At 41.4% G+C, this 27,281-nt stretch overlaps 1 protein-coding gene across 1 annotated transcript; it reads left to right on the top strand.

Annotated features, from left to right (window-relative positions):
• On the top strand, positions 1,109–27,281 carry ISX (intestine specific homeobox). The gene is made up of 5 exons (XM_021384771.1): positions 1,109–1,629; positions 8,286–8,528; positions 21,438–21,589; positions 25,707–25,823; positions 26,521–27,281. Exons 1-5 carry the CDS (start codon positions 1,461–1,463, stop codon positions 26,755–26,757), a joined length of 918 nt encoding a protein of 305 aa, XP_021240446.1. The 5' UTR covers positions 1,109–1,460; the 3' UTR covers positions 26,758–27,281.

Raw genomic sequence — 27,281 nt, 5'->3', positions numbered from 1 at the left:
TGTCTAAACTGTCGCCTGCGGAGAAGCTTGATTAATAAAATCAGATAATTAAATAGTCTTCGTTATAACTGCATCATTTTTTTCACCTCTTTCATTGTTCTTTTTCCACTTCCCCACCCACCCCCACCCCTTTTCCAGTATTTGGAATCTGGAAGAAGCTGAAAGCCTTTCATCTTATCAGATGTGGTTTATTGCCCCCCTGGTTACACAGTAATTTTGGTCTCCGCTCAATGAAGAGGTCATATGATGGGATATCAGCTCAAGAATTGTCAGTTCATTGGACAAATAAGGCAGGGCCTGCCGATACAGTAATGAGACCTGATAACGAAGGCACGGAGGAGAACCTGCAGGAGAGGGAGACACAACCATAACAATCTAAAAGGTGAGGGTCAATCCCAGAAGGACACAAAAAATACCACAGGGGACAGGGAGAGGGAAGGAACGGGAGTGTGTCCAACCGCACATTCTTCCCAAAATAAAAATTAAAGAAGACAGAAGGGCCTCAGGAGTGGAATCACTGGCATTTATCAGCAATCTCTTGGAAACCTTCTCCCCCCATGATGGACGCCTGACTGGGAGGCATAGACAGCTGGTGGGATGATTATCCATCTAGATTGCTCAGGAAAGAAAATAATGTTTTATCTCTAGGAGTAGAGGTGGGGGGTAGAGGGCACTAATTCCTGTTCCTAAGCATGTTGCAAGGGGCCTCGCTTTTTCTCTTGTGACTGATAAGGTGGGACGATGTTGAAAAGCACCTGTTTGAAAGTTCAAAGGGTTCCCAGAGTGGGAGAAAAGAATTTGAACTAAAGCTGATGGCTATGGGGGAGAGCTGAAGGATAACCTGGGAAGTGCTGGTAAGGGAGGTTTCCATGTGTGACACCTCCTTCTGTGTGAGAGAAGTTTACCAAGTGTCTCCTTTGCTAGTAAACAGCATGAAGGACAAGTATTTATCCTGCCAACTATTTTCTTAAGTTTGTAATCGCACAAAATCAAACAAGTTGTCAAAGATTGCAGCCTGAACCTAGAAAAGGAGGATAACTGCCCCAGGAACAGGATTTACCAACACGAAGCAATTCTTCAAGGGCTTTTTTCACCTGGGTCTGTGAGAAGTGCACCTCCTCTGGGGATGGCAATGCAATTGCTCAGAGCTCTGTAAATCTGCTCCGACCTGGGGCTGTTTGGAAGTGGGTGGGGTTGCAGTCCTTTTCACCTCCAGCTTCTGATGCTGGCTTCCCCAGGCACACAAGCACAGCTCTAGGTCCCAAGCTGGCCAGCAGAGAGGAGCAGGCACGCGTGCTGACTTCAGGGTTGCTTCTGTTTCTCCTTCCTCCACTCCTACAGGTTGGCTAGGCACGAGCAGGGAGAGGTGCACACCTTCCCAGCTGCATGTTTCTTGGGGTGTGCCGAGTGCAGGGTGAGCAGGAGAAGACTCTCTGCCCTGGGGCTGCTCTGGTAGGAAGATGATGGACCCCTGTGAATGTGCCAGCCAGAGGAAGCCCAGCCTGTCCTTTTCCATTGAGGAGATCTTAAAGAAGCCTTCTGCCAGTACCACCAGCAATGAAACCAGGAACAGGAATAACTATGCTGAGAGATCTCTAGCTCTAAAAGCAGGATCGCCATGGGCCTTTGGTAAGTACAAGTTCACAAAACAAAAAATTACCTTTTTTTTTTTTTAACCCCTAAAACTATCTGGTTTGATTAGATAGAATTTTTATTCCTAAATTTTGCAGGAATTTGGAATTTCATGTCAGGCACAAATCATTCATTGTATTACAAAAATTATCTTTAAAAACTAATTTCCTTTTAACCCCACAGCATACTGGGCTCTGCTGTCAGTCTTTGAAGGGATTTTGTATAATCCAGTCATTGGAGAATTTGATATGCAATTTGAACAGTCATTGCAGGTAGTTCTTTTCAGTAACAGGTGTTCTTATTGAAAACAAATAGAACATCCTGTACGTTTCCCTTTAATATTATAGAATCATTGCTTTAAAAAAAAAAATAAAAAATTACTAGTCACAAAGAAAGACAGATTCAAACTCAGGAAGCTGCCCTAAAACTACTGCAACTTAATGAAGATGACTGAGTTTCATTTATATGAAGAGCTGACTGTGGTCTGAAGTGATAGTCAAATCTCATATCGGTATCATTTTCTGATAAATCTGACCACTCATCCTCAGGCAGGAGAAATGATCTGTAAGGGTACTGGTAGCTAAGGAGTTTTAGAACTGAATAGCTGGAACAAGAAAAGAAATATCATCTGTGTTTAATCATTTTTGCTTATCATCAAGGACACTAGGCCTTTTCATGTACTAAATAAAACCAACTAGTAGATAACTAGCATGACTTCCACCATAGAAAGGAGCAGTGCATTAGCCTTTTTGACTTCAGTTTCCTCAGTTTAGTTAATTCAGCCATGAGTGAACTTTTACCCCTTCTGAAATTGCCTCCTTTTTTTCCTTAACAAAGATCAACAACCAATATTTTCTAGATCTAGTATTAATCTTCTTTTTTAATCTACACCTTCCATGCAACAGGAATGTTTTATGTATGCAGGAATCTTCACTTAACTGAAATGATGCAGGCTTCTTCACTTAATTGAAAAAATGATCAGGAGTTTTGATGGAAGATTTTCATTCACCTCTTGCTTAACTGCTTTCAACAAAGCTTAATGCTACAGTTTATTTTTTGTAACACAAAGAGATTCTTCATGGATCACTACCCCATTTCCCTGAACACTGGATGAACTAGCAGTAAGAGAGTCTTTTTCTAAAGATCTGGCAGTTCAAGTATCCATTGCTTATTCACATAGTATCAGCTCTTGTTATATCCAAATGAAATTCTGATCTGGACGGGAAAGAAAACAAGATCTAAATTAGGAAGGAAGCTACAGAAGTGAGCACCAGATCCAGGGTGTATTTTAAATATGGTCCTGAAAGACAGAGCTTGGTAGTTTGCAGGAGTGGATGAGGACATAGCTGATGTTTGTGCAAGCATAACAGGACCCACATGGCAATGGAGAACATGTGCCATGTTGCCTAGTGAGGGAAAATGCTGCTTTGAGCAATGGGGGAGTGGGATTTTGTGAGTTAAAAGTCCTTTCCAAAAGACCCATGGTCATCACTTTGTGCCATTGGATCCAAAGTGAGACATACAACATCACAGAAAACAGTCAGTGCTGTTCATAGCATGGATGATAAAACCACAGTTTAACAACATGAGACTTCTCCCTGGAATCAAAAAAGAATGTTGTAGGCAGGATCTACTATATTAAGTCTGTTTCATGATCAGTGAGTTGAAGATGACCAGCCCTGTTTTGCAGTGCATCTCAGCTAAATGTGGCACTCCAAGCACAAGAACTGACAAAACTGTATGCAGAACATGGCGGGTTCTGGGAATTGCATTACTGTACTGACAGTACAGTCTGATCCCAAACTGCTCCACCTGAGAGTACAGCCAGTTTTTCACTTTGAAAGAGTTGCAGACGAACAGCCTGGCTTTGCCTTTGACTTCACATCATCATCCAGCCAGAGACTAGCTATAGTGAGGGAATACAGTGACCCTTCTATTTTCTGCTAGAAAGTAAAGCTGGATTAATTCACTTAAGGCAATGTAAAACATTAACTAAGGAAAGAAGCATATATGCATGAAGATTCACTTAGCTGTCACTAAAGCTGAGAAAATAAACATAGGAAAGCTGTGCAGAAATTTCAAAACTTTGTTCTACGTTGTTTTTGCAATTGATCAAAGAACTTAAAAAATAGATGAAAATGAAGGTTTTCACTATTGGTTCCTTACTAACACCAAAGAGATACCTAAGCTTATTACTCTTTACTTTCTCAGCAGAACTGCCAGTTTTTTTGCAGATAGGATTTATTTCAAAATTGCAATACACTATGCTGTACATCTTGGGATAATTGCTGTGTTTCATCAAAGTCATCCAACTTCATGCCATTTAACACTGGCATTAAACAAATTATGTAAATATTTAGCCATATCTAATTTGGCTCAGTGGAGGCCAAGGTCAGGGAAATGAAATGAGCTGGGAAACTTGTTGGAAATTCCAGGATAGGATACAAATCCAGCTGCTCTCTCAGAACAGCTCAGCAGCAGCAAAGAAGGAAGTACTAAGGTCAGGGCTGAGTCATATCTTACTGTAGATTTTAAGAACGTTTCCCACCTCCCATATGTTATGTATCTGAGCCAAGCTATGATTTACGAGAGCCAAAACTGGCCCATAAACATATCCATAGCTCCTGTGAAGTAGATACCCAGGCTAGAAACAATTGTCCAGCCAGTCTGCTGATTTAGGCAGTCTAGAGACCAAGGTCATACTGGTCCTAAATCCTAAATTTAGGCTTTAAGTGTTGAGAAGATGGTGGGACCAGAAGATTCAGAATGTCAGAAACAAGGGACATAGTCATTGCTTACCCTGGAGTCCTTTTCCAAGGGAATCCAGGGCTCTGGACTAGATGCCTGCAAGAAATTAGTTCTAAATTAAATTGTCATATGACAAAAAATAATGTGATGTACAGTGCTAGCAACTCTTGGAAAGCTGGAGCAGGAGCTAATCACATCTAAGAAGGTTTCTGGGCCTGATTCCTAAGTTCACAGCTTTTTGTAAAGGTATCTTCAGTGGGATTTGGAATAAGGAGTGCAGTCTTCCGACAAACCTGTTTGCAGTATTAAGCATGTGTGCATTTACTACACAAACATGACTACAAGATGACCTGGAACTGCAGTTGCTGACCTGAAGTCTACGGAAAGTTTTGAATTTTTGAGAGATTCCTACCAAATTACAAAAGGAATGGTGAACAAGAAGGTATTTTAGTATTCAGCCTGTGTTTCTTCCCTCTTATTTTTGTCACAGTGCCTGGAAAGAGTAACCACAGCCTTTGCCAGGGGCACAAATAAACACTCAGGAAGTACTGGTCTCCTTCCTAGTGTTAAATCTTTCATTTTAAACAGAGCGGACTAGCAGGGGTATTTTAGGAAAAGGGCCGGTCTGCTTAACAAGTTACTCATCTGTTAACTGAATTGGCCCCTCTTCTGAAATCCCTAGGAACTTGATTTTAATGTACTTGAAAGTACATCTGAAATAATTGTTCATTACTCCCCCCGTTTCTGTCACTGAGGTTCCACCAACAGGAGTTCTTTTGTCAAGGCAAGGAGAGCTTGGGATAAGTACACGACACCTGGGAAATTAATAGTAAAAGCAGTAATAGATACAGTAATTATGTTCTTCTGTCGGCATTATGCCCTGTTGTGTTAAGGGTATGCAAATTAATATGAATTCAACTGCCGCTTCACACACAAGTGTCAATATGGTGAATATTTACTTCACCCATAGCAACACTCCACCCAGATTTTTTGCAGAAGAGTAAACAGAAGATGAAGGCTTATAACTGAATAGATACCATCTGGCCAATATCAACAATTCACCCCACCTTTCACAAGAAAAACTAATCTACCTAAAAAAAAGATATAGAAGAAAAACAACATGCAGAAAGCTGCTTGCAGTTTTCAGTGACAGATTGGTCCCTATTCATAATCTTAGTAGGACCTTAAAATGCCTGAGGCCTTCAACAGGTCAGTTTCTCTCCAGTGATTGCACAAAGAGGCTCAAATAGAACTTAGAGCATTGGAAATAACCTCCTGTTTCCAAAAACAAATCTTATGTGCTTGCCTGAAATTTCCCATCCTTTCCTACACAGATGAAAGTCAAACCAAAAAGGCAATTTTGGGCCATGAGTCAAAGTCACTTCTGTGCACAGCAGTAGCAAATGTCCCATGTTACATCAGGCCATCTCCACAACCAGAAGATATGAAGAAAACTGCAGTATCCAGAGGAAATTCTACCCCATGACGATTCACAGAAGATTTTTCTGAGCTCTTTGCTGTAGTGGTATGAACGTGCATTGAAAAATACTGGCTGGCCTAAAGAGCTTGCCTGTGCTTGTTCAAGTGAGCAAGTACCACAAAAAGTTGCAAGAGGAGGAGGACTAGATTCTGGGACTCTTAACTCTCAGATCTGTGCCTTAAATTCAGTGTCATCCACTTTCAGTCTCCTCCTCCAGAAAGCTTCCTTGATTTTTCCAAGCTCTCCATAAGGCTTATACAACTATAATTTGCTTCTCTGATCTCAAAAAAACAGATAATCCCACTCCTTTCTACCAGTTCATGCAGACATTGGTATTTTCCCATCTGCCTAGGACAGTCTCCCATTCCCTCTTTGCTTTTTCTTTGTCAACATATAATTATTCTATATGTGTTCATATGTAAGTCATGCCCATCACTAGGGTATGTGAGTGTCTCAGGGGATTACTCTGAGCAGGAAAAGCTGTGTATGGAAGATAAAGACTTGAAGAAAACTTTTATAATTTAGAAAATGCCAGTGTCATTCTTAGGAAGGCTTACTGACTGCCTCTAGAAGCACCTTGTTCAGTTACCCTTGTATTCTTCATTACTGTAGGATGAAAGTGCTGTCAGGTTTCTAACATTTTCGTCTTCACAGCATACCATCCAGCAACAGAGTGCAACTAGTCCTTAATTTAGTGATGGAGGATTGAGATAGAAATTCTAAGAATATACACTAACACTGACATCATCTAAGTTTTTGAGCAGATTATCTAACCCCAGACCAATACCAGTGTCCATTCCCAGATCTGTTCTTCTCTCTTATCCCACAAATGTCACTCTAAACTCCATCTGTTTTCTCACCAGAAAACTCAAAATGAATTGATCCTAAATGAATTAAAGGAGTATCATTTTGCACGATACGCCTCAAAAACAGAGGTGGACCTCGTACCACATTTTTAAGGGCAGCATGGCTGGATATATGCAGTTGTGTTTTCCCAGTTTCCCCAAAGACCTGTGATAGTTTGAAAAGATAACATCTGAATAATCATTCCTCATTGAAAGATGTTTTGGCTAATTTCCAGAGCTCCTGTGACTGTATTTTCTTCATGTCAGTGATATCCCTCTTTACAATTCCTATTGTGTAGGTTTTTATTGAGGGCAGAATTGGTCACTTCATCTCCAGATGTTATAATTATCATTGCTCCGAGGCTAGTTATAAATAGAACTTGCTATTTGTTCAGAAAATAAAACTTTGGGAACTCTACAACATTAGATGATTTAGAGCTATATCCTGCACCAGAAATAAAATAGGTATTAAAAGTTGAGTTTCTGCCAGTATAGCCTATTTGGGGCCACACCTGCTGCTGTTTGAATACGAGAGGGGAGAGCAGAGTAACTCAATGTGTTGCAACTCCCAGAGCTTAGATGTGTGACTGCTCGGTCCATTATTATGTTAATATTTTAATGTTCTTTGGTGTTAATAACTGACAGATTTGTGCTGTAACATTAGCTTCGGTCTAGTGTTAAACATGAAACCTAAATTTCACGAAGTTTACTGAGTTTATGCGTTGTCTCTTACTCTGCATTTCCAAGCAAAGAAGTCCAGGCAAGGGGGAAATTAGATCAAATTCTATATTTGCCCATTAAAACAGCAGAGACCCAATTATCTTGTCTCTGGAGAGTCAAGCCTGAGCCTTGAGATTAGCCTCAGCTTCCACTGAGGAGTTTGTAATGCACTATGCACCAGTGTCATCTGTCACAAAGGTAGATGGGAAATGTTGACTCAGCCTGGGCAAAGGCTACCATTAGAATGAGGTGATACCTAAGTCTGAGCAGCAGGCTGGTCAGAAGTACAGAAAAGGACAAAAGGTCCTGAACCAGGAAAGATACTGACCTTTAGCCTGCTCTGTGGCCCATCTTCCTATACAATAGATATATCTACAGATGTTAAAGAAAGGATCAGACTTCTAAAAGCATTTGGCATCCAGCAAATTCTACAGCAATATTGTTGACAGATTTCTAGAGCAGCTCCACATTTACTGTATTTCTGAGTTCTTCAGAAAAGGCAGCAGGTGACTTGGTTCCTGGCATGGAGACCGATCTTTCTTGATCATTTGGTTGTGTCTCCTTATTTCTACACTCATATTTTGAACATCTCTCACAGGGACCATACAAAGTTTTAAGGTGGAAGAAAGCAGGGAACAGATTAGATTTTGGGGAACAAATTCACCAGGATCATGCCCCTGGCAACCCAGGGGTCATGCTAACAATGATGCAAAACACAGAGTAAGTTCATTTTAGCTATGATCTAGTTGGAATGGTAAGGTAACTAGACCAGACCCATGTTTCTCTTTTTCACCCATACAGGAAAGTACACCTAATTACAATTGCTTTTTCAAAGCTTTGTTGCACTGTGTCCTTCACAGATTTCAGCAGCAGGCGTCAATTAGAGATTGACTTCCCTTCAGATAAAATGCTTCTCCCTGCCATGTGTGCTACCCCCGTGGCCAGAGCCAAGAAAGTGCAGGCAGCTAACTGCAGGAGACCTACTGACAGCCCAGCTTCCTTCCTGGGTGAAGACATAGGACGTGAACACTTGGAAGGCAAAAGAAAACATGAGGAAGAGGAAGACCAACTGTGTGATTTCCCAGTGGACCATCCACTTCATGGTGAGTGCCTCTAGACCAAAACTTTCTCCTAGAGTACTGAAAATGATAGCTGTTATCTCACATGTCAATATGTAACGGCAGGCATCACAAATATTTCTACTCTGAGCTCCTGCCTGAGTCACAGGGGGTGATTCACCAGTACTAGTTAGGGGATGACCTGATGGAAAAGAGATCTGAGGAGAAGGACCTGGGTGTCCTCATAGGTAACAGGTTGGCCATGAGGCAGCAGTGTACCTTTGTGGCCTAGAAGGCCAATGGTATATTAAGGTGCACTACAAAGAGCACGGCCAGTGGGTCAAGTGAGGTGATCCTCCCCCTCTCCTCTGCCCTGCTGAGGCCACGTCTGGAGTGTTGTGTACAGTTCGGGGCTCCCTGGTTCAAGAAAGGGAATTTCTAGAGAGCCCAGTGGAGGGACACCAAGATGATGGGGGACCTGAAGCACCTCCCTTATGAGGAAAGCTCTGAGACTATTTAGTCTGGGGAAGAGAAGACTGAGGAGGGATATAATCACTATTTATAAATATCTAATGTGTGGGAGTCAAGTTGATGGGGCCAGACTCAATTCAGTGTTGTGCAGTGATAGAACAAGTGCCAATGGGAGAAAACTGGAGCACAAGAAATTCCGTACAGACAAGAACTTCTTTTCTTTGAGGGTGACACGGCACTGGAACAGGCTGCCCAGAGAGTTTGTGGTGTCTCCTTCTCTGGGGATATTCAAGACCTGTCTGGACACTTTCCTGTGTGACCTACTGTAGGGAACCTGCTTCAGCAGGGAGTTGGACAATGATCTCTAGAGGTCCCTTCCAACCCCTATGATTCTGTGTGATTCTGTGTGTAATTCTTCAGTCTCACTGTCAAAGACTTGGAGGCCTACCCTCTAAGCTAAGCTATAGCTCAGGCTTGTCAACCCTATCTGTTTTAATGATAGGGACTCCTCTGGGGGTTTATTGCCCTCCTACTTGGGGTGGCAATCTACAGAGCTACCAGGAAATGGGTTTTGCACAACCTTTGGGAGCAAGGCTGCTGAACATGCCGAATCAGCTTGATGTGCTGCACACACCCTGGACCCATAGCACAGGTGGTGAACAGGTCAGCAGCGTACACACAGGCAAACAGGTGGTGTGCAATAGCTCTGGCATGTAGGATGTGACAAATGCTGCTTTAAGTTCATTGAGTTTCCAGAAATGTTAATATGGACAATAATACTACACTTCAGAAAACAGCCTCCTAGTAGCAGCAGCAAGATCTTTCCCACATGGTTTGTCTTGTGAGAAACTGCTGTCACCTCCTCCTTCTCCACGAGACAGTCTGACAGATGATGCAGAGAGAAGTGCTGTAATATAAGTGGATATTTTAGCCAACTTTTGCCTTATAAGTTGCAGGCATTCGATGACAGGAAGGCAAAATCCCGTGCTGTATCCCCAAGGAAGGGCCAGGGCAGTGTGTCTCTAGCATACAGAGCTGCCTGTGAGTGTTGAAAAGGAGAGTATTTTGTGCAGGAGGGAGTCCCCAGCCATGGGGAAGGCACTTTCCCAGGGTGGCAGAGGAGGTAGGCAAGTGTCCCAGCTCAGCATTTAGCCTCATTGACTGGCACAGTGGTCGGTACCCACCTGATAAGCAAAGCGGGAGAAAGCATGTAATTACCTGTATAAAACTGAGCTGGGTTGATCTGACCCTTTCAATGACAACTTGTATTTTAAAGGCATTTTAAACAAAATCCCTCTGTTCCCTGGAGGCAGTGGGGTTTTGAAACCAAGCAGAGCTTTAATGATCTGCCGTTTTCTAGGCTACTGGTTCCTGCAGTTGCTGAGTCTTTGATAGAAACTGGCTGAAGGAGAGGGAGGAACCAAAAGCACTGGATTGGCATTTTCCCCACAGTGCACAAACAATGATGTTTCGGATCCTGTTCACACAGTGTCATTCTTAACAGAGAGCTGGAGGCCTGGGTTTAAAATCCTTTCCAGCATCATGTGCTCCAGTCTCCATCCTCCACTCCTTGCTAATGGAAAAGAGCAGGCAGCTCTTTTTCTCCTGCCTCAGCTACAGCTAGAGTTGCCTCTTCTAGATGTGGTCAGCAGCAGTGCCTCCAAGAGAGGTAGGCTGGCACCATCCCCAGCAGTAGTACTTACAGCTACAGCTAATAGCAAATGAACTTCTCTTACCATGACTACTGACTTTGTGCTCCAGGCATGCTTTTGGCACAGTAGCTATAGGGTGGTTCCACAGAATCTGAAAGCACTCATAGAATCATTAAGGTTGGAAAAGATCTCTAATATCACCAAGTTCAACCATCAGCCCATCCCCACCATACCCACTAACCATGTCCCTCAGTGCCACATCCACATGGTTCTGGAACACCTCCAGGGACAGTGGCTCCGCCACTTCCTGGGCAGCCTGTGCCAGAGCAGCACCACTCTTTCGGAGAAGAAATTTTTCCTAATATCCAACCTGAAACTCACCTGGAGCAACCGGAGCCATCACCTCTCATCCTGTCGTTGTTACCTGGGAGAAGAGGCTGACCCCCACCTCGCCACAACCTCGTTTCAGGTCCTTGTAGAGAGCAATGCAGTCTCCCCTGAGCTCCTCTTCTCCAGACTGAACAACCCCAGTTCCCTCAGCCGCTCCCCATCAGACTTGTGCTCCAGACCCTTCACAGCTCCGTTGCCCTTTTCTGGACATGCTCCAGGGCCTCAATATCTTTCTGATAGCAAGGGGCCCAAAACTGAATACTGCACTTGAGGTGCGGCCTCATCAGTGCCGAGTACAGAGCCCTCTAAGAAGACATCTTGGTTGTGCCAAAGGGCAGCAATATCAGCCTCACCAGCGGGAGAGCCTTCTGACATGAAGGACAACAGTCTTACCCTTCTATCTATATAAAATATCTACACGATTTGTGAGAAAAGGCATATGGCTCTGACTGAGCAGACACATTTGTGCAGATATCAGGGAGCAGAAGAAATCAAGTGTGCAATAAGATCACTTTGGAAGAGGGAGAGATGGGTTTTGTTTGGTGCTTCTTCAAGTAGGAGGAGAAAGATAAGGAGGAGACTATGACAATACACACTTTGTGAGTAGATGGTTTGAGATAGCAGGAGCACCCCAGCAGTGACCCTTGAGTTTGGATTCGGAGTGTTTTTCCAAGCAAATATGTAACACTGCAGTTAGTTGCAGATGTCTTCTGCAACTAAATGGGTTAGAAATGCAGTGTCATTTAAACCAAATAGATGTATGCCCTTATCACAAAGTACTTCTTGCACTTTGAACTCAGAGGCTGTGTTGTAAGCAAAAAAAAAAAAAAGAGCCCTCATATGTTAGAGATACACATGCAGTGCCATTTAATTTTACTAAGCCTCCATCTGAATTTGGAAGACTTCGTTCAGTGTGTGAATGGTTTCACCTGTGATGAACTGCATGAAAAGCTCAGCAGAACTTTTTCATAAAACCCAACTCTCAGAAGCACTGACACAATCCAATTTAGAAGGAGACCAGACTGAGAGAATCTTTACTTTGGAGCTGTGGTTATAGATGGCTGCCATTTTGCTATATGCAACCACCATCACTGCCGGTGTCTTTGGAACTTAAGAACAAGCAGAGCAAACTCTTGTGGCCATCAGTCAGCATCATAGCACCAAAACCATGTCAACACCCAAGTTAAATACTGAGCCACCATTTTCCTTTTAGTTCCTTCTCTCTGCCCTGTGTGAGACCCCTGTGACTTAACATTTCACCTATGGCATTTCCTGCTGCAGGATCCAAGCCTGGTTCAGGTCCTCATGGGCAATTCTGCAATGCATTTCGCTCAAGCTGGATCTGGCTGTATACATTTTTTGCTTGTGTGTCTGCTGTAACTTTTTACAACTAAATGCAGTGGATGAGTGTTCCCAGAAATGCAATTATTTCATAGGTTGTTAAGCATGGGTAATGATTCCAGTGCTCTGCTCCAGCCAGGGAACAGTCAGTGCCTCAGAGAAAACAGATAACAGCATCACCTTAATACACTGGCAGATGCCCAGTCTTCTGTGATTTCTTTGGGCAATAGTTCAAGCACAAGGTAGATCAGGCTTCCACAAATGGAGTTGGCTCCTAATTTCAGCAGGAACTGGGGGATTCAGGGCATGGGAACAACTGGACTATGCTATTTCCTGCAGCTCATGTCTCTGTTTTTTACTGTAGAGGATCCATAGTGAGTAAAAGTCATTCAAGTATTTCTATAGTGGAAACCCTCTGCTCACTGCTGTCTGGGAGCTCAAGGATCTTTTTATTACTCTTACAGATTAATTTAATGATAATATATTTGATCCCAAAGCATATTGACAAGTTCTGGAGGCAGTTATCATAAAGACAATGGAAAATATGGAGATGATCCCAGTCCTGGAAAAATTCCGGCATAAGCCGTGTCCCTTCTGCATGATGCCAGCGGCAGGCATCTTTAGCTTGGTGTTTATGTTTTCTCTGAAGCCATAAATTCATTTGTTCTGTTCATTTGCAGTTGATATGGTCAAATTCATGTACTTCTGTGAAATGGCATGGTTTATCACTCACAGAACAGTCCTTTTCCCAATATGCTGACTTATCTTAATGCATTTATAAAACTCCCTGAAGACACTGAAGCACTGTATAATCACAATTCCAGATAAATATCAGCTGCCCAAAATATGCCAACGGGACTGAGAAAAAGGGCAAAAGCATCTCATTGTCCTGAACAACGAAATGAAGCAATTTGAAATGAAAAGGAAAAGCAGATGAAAAAAATAAATGCCTATATATATAATTTTGCTGCCACTGGCTCTCTTACCAGGCTTCTGTTTGTCAGTATGATAGTCCCTGCAGTCCTGTGTTTGTGAAGGATGGAAGTCCTATATACATTGAGAAACACTGAAGACTATCATAAACTCTTCTTGCATTGTTTCTTCATATTTTTTTTTTCAGTTAAAGCAAACATTTGCATTCAATGCTTTCCTCCAGCAGCTCCTTCTTTTCTAGGAATTTCAGATCCAAAGGGCACATTACACAGGAGGTAGAGGTTAATTTATTCCTGCAAGTCAAATCTGTGTAACGTGACCACTTGTAAAGTTGATGGCACATCTTGATAAATTTACTTCAAAGGTCTTGCAAGTACTTATTGGCTTCTCCCAAATTGTCTGAGAGCTTTTCTTTACACTCTTAGGATCTGGTGCTTTTAATTACTGTTCTTTAATATTGATGGCAAGCCTTTTACCTACTGTATGAGCAAATGCTTGATGCTGAAATTAGGAACAGCAAACACTGCGTACTAAAATAATGATGGAAATATGCTTTCTTGGAGGGAGCACAGACGCTGGGGCAGGGATGTGAACTCATGTGCCTGATTGATGTCTAGATGTTTGCACAGATACAAGTAATCACAAAGAGCAGGAATAAAGCAGAAAACAGGCTGTTGGTGCAACCTGCCATAAGCTCAATTTTCTCCACGGGCAGACAGCTGGGTTCTGACAAAGGTCATTGACTAGAGAGTGTGGGGGGAGCAGTGGGGAACCTATATGCCACGATGAGAACCACTGCTAAATTACTGTGCCAGACTTAACTGTCATCTCTTTGCTGGTGGATGGGATTAAAGTTAAAAGGGACTTAAAGTTAACTTAAAGTTAACTTAAAGTTAAAAGGGACTCAGGCTGATGGTGAGTAGCATGCTCGGCAACAAACTGCCCACATGCATGGTTTGATGTGTGTCATTTGAGGGCAATATTGGTGGTAGGTGGACGGTTGAACTAGATGATCTTAGAGGTCTTTTCCAACCTTAATGATTCTGTGATTATATCTCCCTGCCAACTCCTCTGAAAAGCAGACTGAGAAATTCCTGCAGCCACTGCTGGCCTGGTATTTTTAGCATTCCTGCTCGCGCTGCCCACAGCCTGCACCTCTGTGCATTTCAGCCTTGCTGTCAGGTGATTAGGCACTGCACCGTGCAGCAGAGTGAGCACAGCTCTTTGTCAGGGAATTGCAGACTGAATGGGGGGACTTTCGAGCCTTTAAATGCTCCAGTCCTGCTGCTATGCCTTGACTTCTGCCACGCCTCAGTGGCCAGCAGCTGGATGCTAAATCCTACATTTCACTGGCAGGAGGCTCTATCCAGAGCACAGTGTATACATACAATTAGGATCAGTCTCACCGGCTATGCCAGTCCTTCTTGAAAGTGGCTGCTAAACCACTTTAATAAAGATTAGCTGCAGTGCCACGTTCCCACCTAAATAATACAGCACAAGCTCTTTTGAAAGCCTTGAGACACCTCTTTATCTAGGGGAGGGACTGCTGTGGGCACATCTCGGCACCCAGACAAGCATGTTTTGTCCTGATGCCATCAGCATGCTGTAGTAACTCTTTTTTAGAGTTGCAATTGTTTTGCAATGGGCTTGACCACCATGAACAGAATGTCACCACAGGAGAACAAAGCTCAGAAAAGTCACTGGAAGGAACCAGCTGGGAGGCTCAAATATATGTAATTGATTGAATTAAAAAGAAGAGAAAGCGTTTTTCTTTCAAAGAGGCTAAAAGGGAAAAACAGAACTCAACAAGATATAATGAGGCTTTTTGTCAAGGCTCCTGAGTTTCTTTCTGAGAAACAAATGATACAGACATTTTTGTTAGGCAGAGAAAAATATATTTCTGAGGATATGAAGCTGAAGTCACCACTTGCTTGTGTAACTGCTTTCTCTCTTCTTGTCAAAGAAGCAGCAAAATCTTTGAAGCTGGTTATCACACACTGTGATGGAGGGTTTGTCCAGAAACGACAGAGGATTGCACCAAGATAAACTGATCCCACCAGTTTTCACCTACCTAGATTACATACTTCAAAACACAGATATGTCAGCACTGACTAGTAGCCCTTCTTTGGGATTTTTGTTCCTTATCCCTCTAGCGTATGCCCCAAGTAGTGAGATCAAGTACGCTTGATACAACCTTAGCCTGCTAACAGGCTAAGTGCAAATGGCAGATGCAACTGCAGCATTGCAGAGATCTTCCCAGGTAACATTTATTTAGCTGGTTCAGGTATCCAGGTGAGGCACAGCAACACAAACCATAGCCTATTGTTTGCTAGAGACCACAATCCAGAATGGATTTGCCAAAGTATAATGTTGCTGCAGATGCACAGCTTTTACTTAGCAAACTTGGGTACAAGCGCTAATCTTCAGTATTGATTTGCTCATACCTTTAATACCTTGCAGCGGTGTTACAGTGGGTGGTAAAATAAGCCATTACACACTAAGCTAAAATGATGTAAACGAGCAATTGAAAATTAAACTTCTTCAGCTATGAGCAGAATAAAGCCTTAAACCTCCTTGCTTTTTAAGAAAGGAGTGATGAAGGTGAGGGAATATCCATTCATGTGGATATTTGATGACCAAATATCACAATGACCTCTGGAAACCAAGTTGTCCAACCCCAACTTTAAGCAGGACCAGCTTAGGTCAGATTGCATAGGCCTTTGTCAAGTCAGGTTTTGAATACCTCCAAGGATAGAGATTTCAGAACCTCTCCAGGACTATATTCCCCGATTAGACTACTCTTGTGGTGCAAACATTTTTTTTCTATTACCTAATCAAAATTTTCCTTGCTGCAGTTTCTACCAATTGATCTTGTCCTTTAACAGCATGCCTTTAAGAAAAATCGGTATTTCAACAAAGTTCAAGTGTTTCAACTTGCTCCAAGTCTGACCTAGTAATAAAGCCAGATCTGCAGAGGACAAATGTGCCTGTTACTGAATTTAAAGAAGCTATACTGCTTTATCAGCGTGGAGCATCTGGCCCTTCCAATGTCAATAGTAAGGCAATGTATAGACAGCTGTATTTTTAAGCATCTGCAAATGCTGACATATCTAGCTGCCTGGTATTTTCAGGCTTGGCTTCAGCAGTCAGCTAACCTGTAAATGACTTTCACAGAGCATAAAAGCACACTTGAATATCCCAGCTTTTACATAGAAAATAGCTCAGGAAACTCAGACAATGTCTTATTTCCCCAGAGACTCTAAAGCCACGTTTGTAAAGCCAATGTTACACTTCCAACACTTTCTAGTCTTATATCTTCCACCCACATTCTTTATTAGACAGTAATTCTGAATGCTGTTGTTTGCTATGGGATCTCTAAGCTAAGGTCCCAAGGCAAAGAGAAGTATCAAAGCTACAGTCATAGGAAGTTTCATCTTGCAAGGGAAAATGTTAACATACAAGCCCAGATTTTTTTATATTTTTCATGGATTTTTTTGTTTGTTGTCTTTTTTTTTTAAATCAAAAATAGAATGACTGATTAGTTATAGAAAAATATGCACTTTCTACTGGCAAAAGCCTTGATTAGTTCACAGGAGTCTCTATTGTTATCAATTTAATTTCATTTCCAGTTGAAATCAAAGCCTGTCCTTCAGTCTCTACTGTCCTAATGCCTGACCTCCAGTTATTTTATTTTGTTTAGTCTGATGAGATCAAACTTTGAAAAATCAGGTTTCAATAGAAGTGGCGCTTCTGAGCACTGTGTAGATCCTCCCCTTACATAACAGTCTTCTCTGAAAAACAGTTCAACATGCTCTTTCACGAAGGAAAAATGTGGAAAAGGTGAGAGACAGGGAGTTTCTTTTGCCTGTCACCAAGCTATCTGGGTCATTTTCATACCATAAATGCTGAGAGGAGACACTCGAAACTCGTAAACCTGTTCTCTTTTAAACAGTGTTGTCCAGTCCTGAATGCATTTTAGCTGTCAGTGGGATGGACAATCTGGCAGATCCATTCCCTGTCCCATCTATAGCACAATTTGAAATATTGAATGGTTCAAGGCAATCAATCAGGCTTTCAGGTACTATAAGATGTTCAATTCTCCCTGTTTCTTCTCACACATACACCACCTATGCACAGCCTTTGTCTTCTCATTCTCATATATTCTCTGTAGACTTTGCCACTTCTTCTAGACTTATGATCTTCACTACTGTTTGTTCTATATCCCACCCCTGTAGAGCTAGTATTGTATTGCTTGTTACAGATGATTTCTTGAGTCAATATAGGTTAATTAATCCAATAAAATCTGCACCCAGAAATTCTTATGCTTAGATTCTCAGACCTTAGATTTTGAAATGTAGAAAGTTTATTTGCATAGTTATCAAATTATATTGTAGTTCACTGAAATAAGACTTTAAAAAAAAAAGTTAAACTAAAAACACATGGGTCTTTTTCTTTGCTTATTCTGAAATCTTCTGGGAGGTAGTCAGGTTTGTTAGTTTCTCCTGAAGGCTTTCTCTTTGCTAGAAGTTACATAGACTGACATGGCATACAAGGCTGGAAGGACATGAACTCTGCTAGTATTCCAGATGTTTATGTGCAGTTGGGACCATATGAAAAAGGAGCATACAAAAATTGAACTTGGATCACTTGCTCTGCCCTGTAAATGTTGGAGGTAGACTGCAGCTTCTCCCAGGTTTGGAGAACAATCTCTCACTCCAGCAAAAGGCAGGAGCTCAGATCAGTTTTCAATAAGACATGCAGGACATTGCAGGAAGGCCTTAAATTTCTGAGACCATGACAAGGTCAGGGCAAAAATCACTTGTTTTCTGGACCAACGATGTGAATTGCCCTGTGCTATTGAAATATAAATACCGTATATTGTAAAGATAAAAAGGTAACAGAGAGATTCATTACTGTATGACAGAACATAATGTACTTGACAAAATATCACCTTGGTACTCAATCTTACCTGTCTGCAGTATCTCCCAGGAAGATATGGAGGACGATCCCCACAGAGAGGTGTGAGGTAAAAATCTTTCACACAAGAGACACAGTGGACTAATTTAGTATTCTCTTATCCCCAAGGACATAATGTCTTGAGATTCCTATTCTCAGTACTGATAGTTTATATTGTGTTTTTTAATTCATACAGCATTAAATCCTCCTTTTCTTACAGCCACCTTTTGGGAAGGTTCAAGTCAATGCAACTTTGAAATCAGAGCTTCTAGAAGAGGATGCTCATTGCCATCTTCAGCATATATACACAAAAATATTTTTCATTTCAAATCTCTTCCCTGGTAGTGTCAGCAAGATTCAATTCAAACTTTTTTCCCTTGAGGCTGAAGCTGGGTCTGCTGTCTAATGAGTAGTACTTTGATAGGCCAGTGAAAAGTCTAATGATATGGATTTAACTCTGTTGGACATGAGCATTATTAGGTTGTTCCTGAGATATGGGAGTATTGACAGTGTTTATGATAAATGACACTCCTCAGTTATTCTTGCATAACTGGTCTCCTTATCAAAGTATCTGAAGTATTTTAAAAAGAGGAAATATTCACAGTGGAACATATTTACTTATGGGTTCCCAAATATTGCATCCTAGGCATCTTCCTACCAAATCAATGGGTGGAATTTTTTATTCCTTATTTTCTGTGTCAGCAGAGTCACAATAAAGTTTCTATTACAAAATGGAAAACATCATATTCTGGTTGGGATAGAGCCTAATTTATCTTGACTGAGGTGTTTAGTTCCATTTTTCACTCATTTAGCCCCAACAAGGAATAGTTTGTGCTAATACTAAAGGGGAAAATATTATGTTTCTTTTTTGAGGGTGTAAGCTAACTGTCTTTGGGTAACTGTTCCTATTAAGAAGTGCATGCATCTAGTTACATCGCATGCATTGGTAGTTGTCATCAGGCCATGGATAGCCAAAAGCAATTATTCAGAAAGGGGATGTTCTTCAGCAACACGGTGTCATTGCCAGTTACTTCAGGTTGTTGGGTAGTAAGTTCATCATAGACACTACTGAGATTTGAATTTTTATCCTTCTATCAAGCTGCAGTTTTACAAGGACAGAAGAAGAAAATAACTGTGACTCACAACGCTTGGGGCATGGCTTTTTGCACTACTCATTCAATGTCAGCTGGAACATTCTCCATTTGTGCATCAGAGAGGAGTCCAGACATGGGATGAGGCTGCAGATTGGTTGCCTTACAGCTTACTTTCCATTCTCATTCTCCATGCAAGATATCAATCCTTCAGCATCATTTAAGACCAATCCAGACCTTATTCTAACTTACACCAAGTGGCATACATAGTTCATGATCTAAATAAAATGTCCTTGGTGGGGGGGAGGCATTTTTAAAATACTGTAGGAGTGCTGAGGGTAAAGTCTGTTAGTGAGGTCACACTGAAGCACTCTAAGAGTTCCCTTAGTAATTCACACCACCAAAAGATCCCCATACACTGCTCTATGAGTTTTAAGGCCTTGTAGTTTTTACAGTCAGGTGTGTTTAGAAAGCCTCCACACTATGGCAGTGTAGGCAGGAGAACATTGTGACTCTTCTTTGTAAGGTGATATTTTTAATGCCATTGTCATATGACAGTGAAGCTGCTGACTGTCTCCAGATACTGGTGAAGGAATTATATGGGAAGAGAGCAGAGATCAGTCAGCTTAGAATGCTTTACTTTTATGTGTAATGTTCACCTGTTTTGGTTTCTCTTTGACCTTGCTAGCGTACTAGAGGAGTAAATTCATCAAAATCAATGGAGTGAAAACGGAATAAAATCTAAAGTAAGATCAGACTCAGACCAAGCAAAAACCCACTTAAATTTGTAATTTCTCTGCATATTTGAACTAGTGTGCCACGGGTTTCTGAAGCTGGCTATTCTAATATTATTGTTCTCCAACCGTGAATCACTCCAACACTGGCTGTAGTGTAAACTGGCTTGAACTGGTGTGGCATTAGCAAAATATCTGCCAAGAAATAGCTGGAGAAGTCTGGCGACAAGGTGACATGGGAAACTCGTTACAAGTGCTCTGGGGTATAGGGAAGATGGCGATGTTGATTGTAAGGTAACTATCATGAGGTCCAACAGTTTTTTTCTGCTTACAAAGGTTACTGTACTCTAAAAACCACTTGGCTCAATCTCACAAAGAGTCAGTCCCTGTCCATAATAACTCAGAGACAACTTTTAAGGCAAGAATGAACATGTTCATGCAAACAGAGCAAAAGAGCATTAGGAAACAAGGAGTAGCTGCAGACATTGTAGTAGAGCTCCGCAACTTTGCAAAGACTTGGACAAATATCCTAAAGAAATAGGCTGAGAACAACAAGGGCCTTGGTCTACAGAGAAGAAGCAGGCCAGGCTTGACACAGTTTATCTATGGACAAAGGTTTCCACATTCATTCATTATCACCTCACTGCCCAACAAGATTCATGGCCTCCCGAGTGGGGAGAAATTCATTTTAAGTCTAAGGAAAATACAGAGTTCTATTTTATTTAACAAATAGCTGCATATGACCTTGAATATTCAAACCACTCTTCTCAGGGTGCTACACCTCAAAGCTTGGGGAAATCTTAGTAATACCAGGATGACAGCAAAAGATAGGCATGGAAAATTTATAAGCTGAAAGAAAAATGGTGATTTGTCACAGGCATGAGAACAGCACCAAGACAAAATGGAGTATCTACTTATTCATTGTCTTTAGATTAAGGATTTGCTCACAAATAGTTAATAAAGGATTATGAATTAACAACAAATGTTGCATGCGTGTGACAGATGAGCAACAAAGATCAAAGGTTCATGCAATGCTAAGGGACTCAGATGACAAAATCATTGCAGAGATAACGTGGTTAAAATACATCAGATATTGTGTTTAAAACATATACATTTCTGCTGTAGCCATGTAGCTGTTGACAGCCAATGAATTTGGTGGCATTAGTACTGCATGCAGGCACTTGTTGACTTGCTTCTTGAATGCTGAAGTCCACATTCACTATTGGGTCAGGAGACAAATATCTAAGGTACGTACATTTCTAGAAGGTGTTGGAGATGCCATCCCAGCTGCACAGCAATTTGCAGAAATTTCTGGATCTCTGAATCTTCTTCTTGTTCTGTGGCCGTTTCCTATGAAATTCAATATCCCTTTCCTTCTTTGCACAGTTGAGAGGAAAGGGAAACGGAGAATCCGGACAACGTTCACAGCTGAGCAGCTCCAGGAACTTGAGAAGATATTCCAAGTGACTCACTACCCAGATGTCCATATTCGCAATCAGTTGGCAGCAAAGATTAACCTCCCAGAAGCCAGAGTTCAGGTACATTCTGTCTCCAAAAGGCTAAAATCATTGCACCCATTCTTCACTCAGGATACGTTCTAAATATTTCATGCCTGAGTGACAACACTAATGAAATATGTGATCTCTCTGTTTCCTTACACAGGAGGCCAGTATCATTATTCTCCTTTTACAAATAGGGTAAAAAGTATTTGTCACCCAGTGGGATTAACCAAATGGGATTAATCAAAGGGTTAACAGGTGCTCTAATTATATTAACTGCATAGCAAATAGGAATTACAGATGTTATAAGCAACCTGTTGGACTCTGCACAACAGAACAGCCATTTATGAAAAAAAATATATTGAACATTTATCAACCTTTTATAGGCAATGTAATTCATTGTAATTCACATCGTCCCTCTTCTACAGGTTTTCAAAAAAGTGAAAATAACTGCCCAAATGAAAATGTTTTCTTACTCTTTTGTAATTTGGTATCACAGACTATAAATTCTATGATAAATGCCCTGGCTGTAATTTCAGTGCAGGGAAGCTAACCTATCTTCCCCCAGCTGTAATGTTATCTTGATTACAGAGCTCAAAATTGACCCCATATGTTTGGTGCATGTGAAATATGCTACACTGAAATATACATACCACTGGATTTTGGAATTCAGTATTATTTAGAATGGTTGTGATGATTTTTACAGTTTCTGTACTTCTTGTAATTCTGGAGTCATCAGTGTATTTCTATGTACATATCCCACTCTAACAATCAAAGTTCAACATAGAGCAGTTTATTGATTATGTCATGCCTGGGACTATGGACTAACTGTGATGATACTGCTTCAGAGTTAGGTGACAGGGAACATGGGAACAGCACAGCTGCAGCGTGCCCACTAGTAACATCTGTGCACCCATAACGCATTTCCAATGGCATGAAGCATGAGCTGGGCTACTAGTCAGTGTTCCTGAAAGAACATCAAATCACATGAAAGAACAGAACCATCTTCCATGTGGAAAAAAAAAAGTCATTTATGGTCTGTAGAGGAAAAGAAAGAAGAAAAGAAACTGTTATCATGGGAAACATCAACCTGGTATGTAGAAGAAAGAAGAAAAAGCCCATCATGTCTGAATTCCAGACAGCAAATTCCCTGTGCAGACAGTATTACACTTGACATGGAAGTTCTGCATTTATCCCTGTCTTGACTAATAAAGGGAAACTGGCCACAGAAATGAAAAATAGCAGTAATTTAAGTACAAGATTATTTTAATTTTGATTGTATTTGTTATATATAAACAAAAAAGAGTGCATAGAATTCACATACGTTCTTTGTGCTTTGAAATGATAGCTTTGACAAGGCTAAAATCAGCTATAAATCAAATTACCTCAGAGAATTTAACAAAAAAAAAAAAAGAGAAATTGCTGCAGTTACCATGTGAAACATTTCATAACCATGTGAAAAGCCAGTCAAGAAACAAAGCTGTGGTTCTTGCAGAACAATTTAAGTGGACAAATGGAAAAACAACCTTCTACATGTGTGTGCCTCCATGCAACACAAATGAAGAATGGTGGATGAGTAAACATTAGAAACAGGAAGTTATAAAAATGAATAAGGAGAGCAAAATGACACAGGGCAAATCTGCAGTCAGAAAAGCAAAGGATCATCAGAAACTCAATAAAAGTACATTTAGAGGGAAAAAAGAGGAAGTAAACAATTGTATTGATCTGCTACTCTATAGATATAGCGGTACTGTCAAGGATAATGCAGAAATGGCAGGTTTGCTGAGTCATAACTGCTGCTCTGTCCTTGGAAACATGTCAGATAACGTGGTTGGTGTCACATGGCGGTGAAGAGACACTTTCCATCAGGACGATGTTGAACAGTGGCTGCAGGCTGATATTTTTAAATCCAGAACCTGTGTGACTTGCTTCTAGTAGCTCTTAAAAAGCTGCTTGAGAAGCACTTTGGGTCATCAGCATTGATATTCAATCAGTCCTGGAGCTCAGGAGATATTTCAGGGACCTGGAAGAGAGCTAATATTGTGTCAGTGCTTAGAAGTATAGACAGAATGACCGGATAATGATTGGCCTGTGAGACAAACATTGATTTTGACAAAACAATGATAAAGCTGATCAGAGTCTCTGTTCATGATGAATTAAAATAAGAGTAATATATTTAATGCTTTTCATCATTGGCTTATGCAAAACAATGTCGTCAAACTCATCTTTTTTTTATTAGATTACATAGTTGATTGATAGAGTTAATAATGTTGAGGGCATGTGACTGCAAGATCCTTGCCTTGGTCTTACTCTGCTCTTGGATTAATATCAAGACAGCATGTGCTAGTGCACAAGAAGCTGAATGTGCAGCAGGTGTCCAATCGCAAACGAGGACTTGTCAAAGGAGGTCTCTCATAGAAACCATTTACTGACAGAAAGGTCAATTTGTACTGCATAATCAGTAAAATCTTTAATAATAGAGTTATGAAATGGTAAGAAGATAGAGGGCTGGTAAATAAGGAAGAAGTTGATTCTTTAGTACAGCATGTTCTGGCTCATTAGTCATGGGTCTGCAACAGAACAATATGGGGACAAGCAGAAAGTAATGGATGGAAGCCATTCCTACAACACGGGGCACACAACCCTCCTTCTGCACTCTGTTTTATCTCTTGTTTCTTCAAATATCTGGCTGATCACCCTCCCTCACCCTGCTCCTGGCTAATCCTACTGCTGAGAGGGCAAGTGAGTCTTTTGTGAAGTCTCAGGCAAGATTAAGGTGGCAGCTGACCCTGGCTTTTCAGCACCAGTGTAATTTTCACAAGCATACATGGGAATGCTGTGCTTTGTCTCAGTGCCAGTTCAGGAGCACTGGAAAACTGAAGTGTGCAGAGAAAAAGTGTTATCAGTAGGATATCTGTGGTGGATAAAACTTGGAGGAATAGGTTTAAATTCCAATAAAGGAAAGTCAGGGTGCACACTGAGAAATCATTCTAAGGGTAGGGGTGTTAGAGAGCCAGCTGGGCAAAACATGGTTTTGGTTTGGGTTCTCAACATAGCTGTACCAATATTAAAGAAAAAAAAATCCCTCAAGTGAGTGCTTTATCCAACATGCAGAGTTTGGAAAGAGCACTTAAAAGGTTGAATTTTTGGCTTTGGTATACCCCTGTACCCTCAATCACTTATCAGTGATAACGAGGAATCATTTCATGGTGCTCTTTCACCATATAACTTCTACCTGGTCAAAAGGGAATGGAGCAGTTCATACAGACTAAGCAGTTCTCAAACACATGCAAAACCAGATAAACAAGGCTGTCCTTTCAGTAACCTCAGATAGTGCTAACTATCAGCAATATAGCACAGGTCTCTTGGCATTCCCATTACTTCCTGGGCAAGACATGCAGAAATAATTGAGCTGTTCATCACCGAATTTAAAATGCATATATATTTACAACCAACAGCATCTGGTTTTGATCCCTAACACCTTGTGTTCACTTGAACCACTTGCCAAGAAACGCTTACATTCAAACAACAAGTCCCTAAGCCAGCTGCTCTACAATGGAAAGGGAATTCAACTTTCACAGGATTGCAACAAGATCTTCTACTACTGTGACTACACAAATAATACTTTTGTGCCTCAGCTGGAAGCCAGACAGGTCAAAGCAGCTGACAGATGAAAGAAACTGCCTTGAGAAAACTGGTTGTTCATTGTCATGGGCAAAAGATATGGCAGATAACATATTGAGAGTGCTGAGTGATTTAGAAGGTGGTATCTTCTTGGGTGTTTTGCTTAAAATCCTTACATGAATTTGAAAATGTTACAAGCCAAATACAGGAAGATCCCTGTTACTATAGCTCCACTGGTAACACATTCTTTATTGCTTTATATAATTATATATTATAATATTTATTTTTAGAAGATGTGATTCTGTGAGAGAAAAGTGGCCGTTCCAATTGTGCAGAGATTCCACATGCTATGCAAAGTGCGAGAGGTGCTGCGTCAAATACAATGTTTTCCTTTAGGTTCAGTCTCTGTTTATGCTGAGCCAGAGGTCAATGTTCTCTGAACCTCACTTAATGAACAGGAAAATTAGTTGGATGTGAGCAATTCCTTCTGTAACAGCTACTCATTTCTATGTCCTTTCTTGCCTGTATCTAGATCTGGTTCCAGAACCAGCGAGCCAAGTGGAGGAAACATGAAAAATTTGGCAACTTTGGTGGCCTTCAGCATCTGACAGAAGTTGATTTCATTCCTGCTCCCAAGTCAGATATCATGGTGAGTATTGGTGGTTATGTATAAAGTCAGAGAGGGGAGACAGCTATCCTTCACCAGGTCACCTCTTCACATGGGACTATCCCGGAGAGAGAGAATCAGAAAGCACAAAAAATTGTGATATGGTCCAGATAAATCCCAACAAATGTGATCAATGAACATATTTTTTTAGAAATAAGTATTATTCCTAAACCTGTTCCATAAATATGCTGTGAGGTTTCTCTTGCAGGGTGGTCCTACCCTATTTTACTTCTAAAAATTTTACATTGATTTACATTCCCTGTAAATCATACTTCGGGTCAAAACATCTTTACCACAAGCAATGTCCTGAACAGGAAGGAGCAGGACATTTACAACCGCAAAGCTTTGTTTCTTTAGCCAGTATCCCTTCACAACGTTCAGTCTTGTTAGGTTGATCTGTGCTTTTTGCCCTCAACCCATATCCTTTCTAGGCCCAGGACAGTTAAACTAGACTGGTGCACAGTCTCTTTCTCTGTCAGGAGTGTTTCCATAGCTATAACAAAGGATATTTTGCATTGATCCCTGGGTGACAGCACTTCACTGGGTTTTAGGGAGCCTATTCTGCTACACTTTTTTCTTAATTACTGAGCACCAGAGAAACAACTAAGGTTGACTGCAAACTGTATCTAAGTAAAAGTAAGTATTGATGTATCTAAGACTTGATTTTTGCTCTTGAAAGGCTCCTAGCTTGATGCCGAGGAAGCTTGCAGCCACCATCCCTTCCATAGGATACTACTCACCACTGCAAGGGCAGCTGACAACTACTTGGCTGCCCAGCACACTCTCCTACATCCCCCATAATTTGGAGCTGCTGCCCTTCCCAAAACCGTGCTTGCTCTTCAATGTCCTCCCCACCTACAGCGCACCACGCTCACACAAGTTGGAACAGAGCAGTATCTGTGCCAGCTCTACATAGAGGAGGATATGGAGGAGCAGGGGACTTGGGGAACATGCTTTTATCACCCGTGACAGTTTGCAGGGGACATGTGCTCTCCTCAAGCAAGTGTGCTGGGATGATAAATGGCATGAAATAAGCTGCATGAGTACCAACACAAGAAGCTGCAGCCTAGTGAACATGAGCAAGAGCCACCATGGACTGGGAAGGAGATCCCTGTTGACCAGAGGAGCAGCGTGTTCTGCAGTTAACCAAGCCACTCAACCAAGAGCCTCTCTCTGGAGGGACAGTGCACTGAGCTGAGTGGTTCTGCAAAAGAACTTGGCTTTTACTCAGCTCTGAGATAACACCACATGACTCTATTGCACCAATGCCTTGGGGCAGGAAAAAATACCAGCAATGAGGAGTATGTAGCCCCAGAGTCCGGCCAAACAGGATTTTCCTCCATAGTTATAAGTTGCTTTCCTTAGACATGCCGATCTTCACTTGGGGAGGGGCAAAGAACATGTTTAGGTCAAAATATCAGACTTTTAAGATACTTTTGT

The sequence above is a fragment of the Numida meleagris genome, chromosome 1 (assembly GCF_002078875.1).
Source record: "Numida meleagris isolate 19003 breed g44 Domestic line chromosome 1, NumMel1.0, whole genome shotgun sequence".
Classification (NCBI taxonomy): domain Eukaryota; kingdom Metazoa; phylum Chordata; class Aves; order Galliformes; family Numididae; genus Numida; species Numida meleagris.
This window is presented reverse-complemented; position numbering and strand designations above follow the sequence as displayed.

Bases quoted from the DNA above. Each gene is read 5' to 3' on its own strand.
- ISX (XM_021384771.1), top strand. From the start codon at position 1,461: ATGATGGACCCCTGTGAATGTGCCAGCCAGAGGAAGCCCAGCCTGTCC. The intron at 1,630-8,285 runs GTAAGTACAAGT...TGTCCTTCACAG, and splicing joins AGGATCGCCATGGGCCTTTG to ATTTCAGCAGCAGGCGTCAA. The intron at 25,824-26,520 runs GTGAGTATTGGT...TGCTCTTGAAAG, and splicing joins CTCCCAAGTCAGATATCATG to GCTCCTAGCTTGATGCCGAG.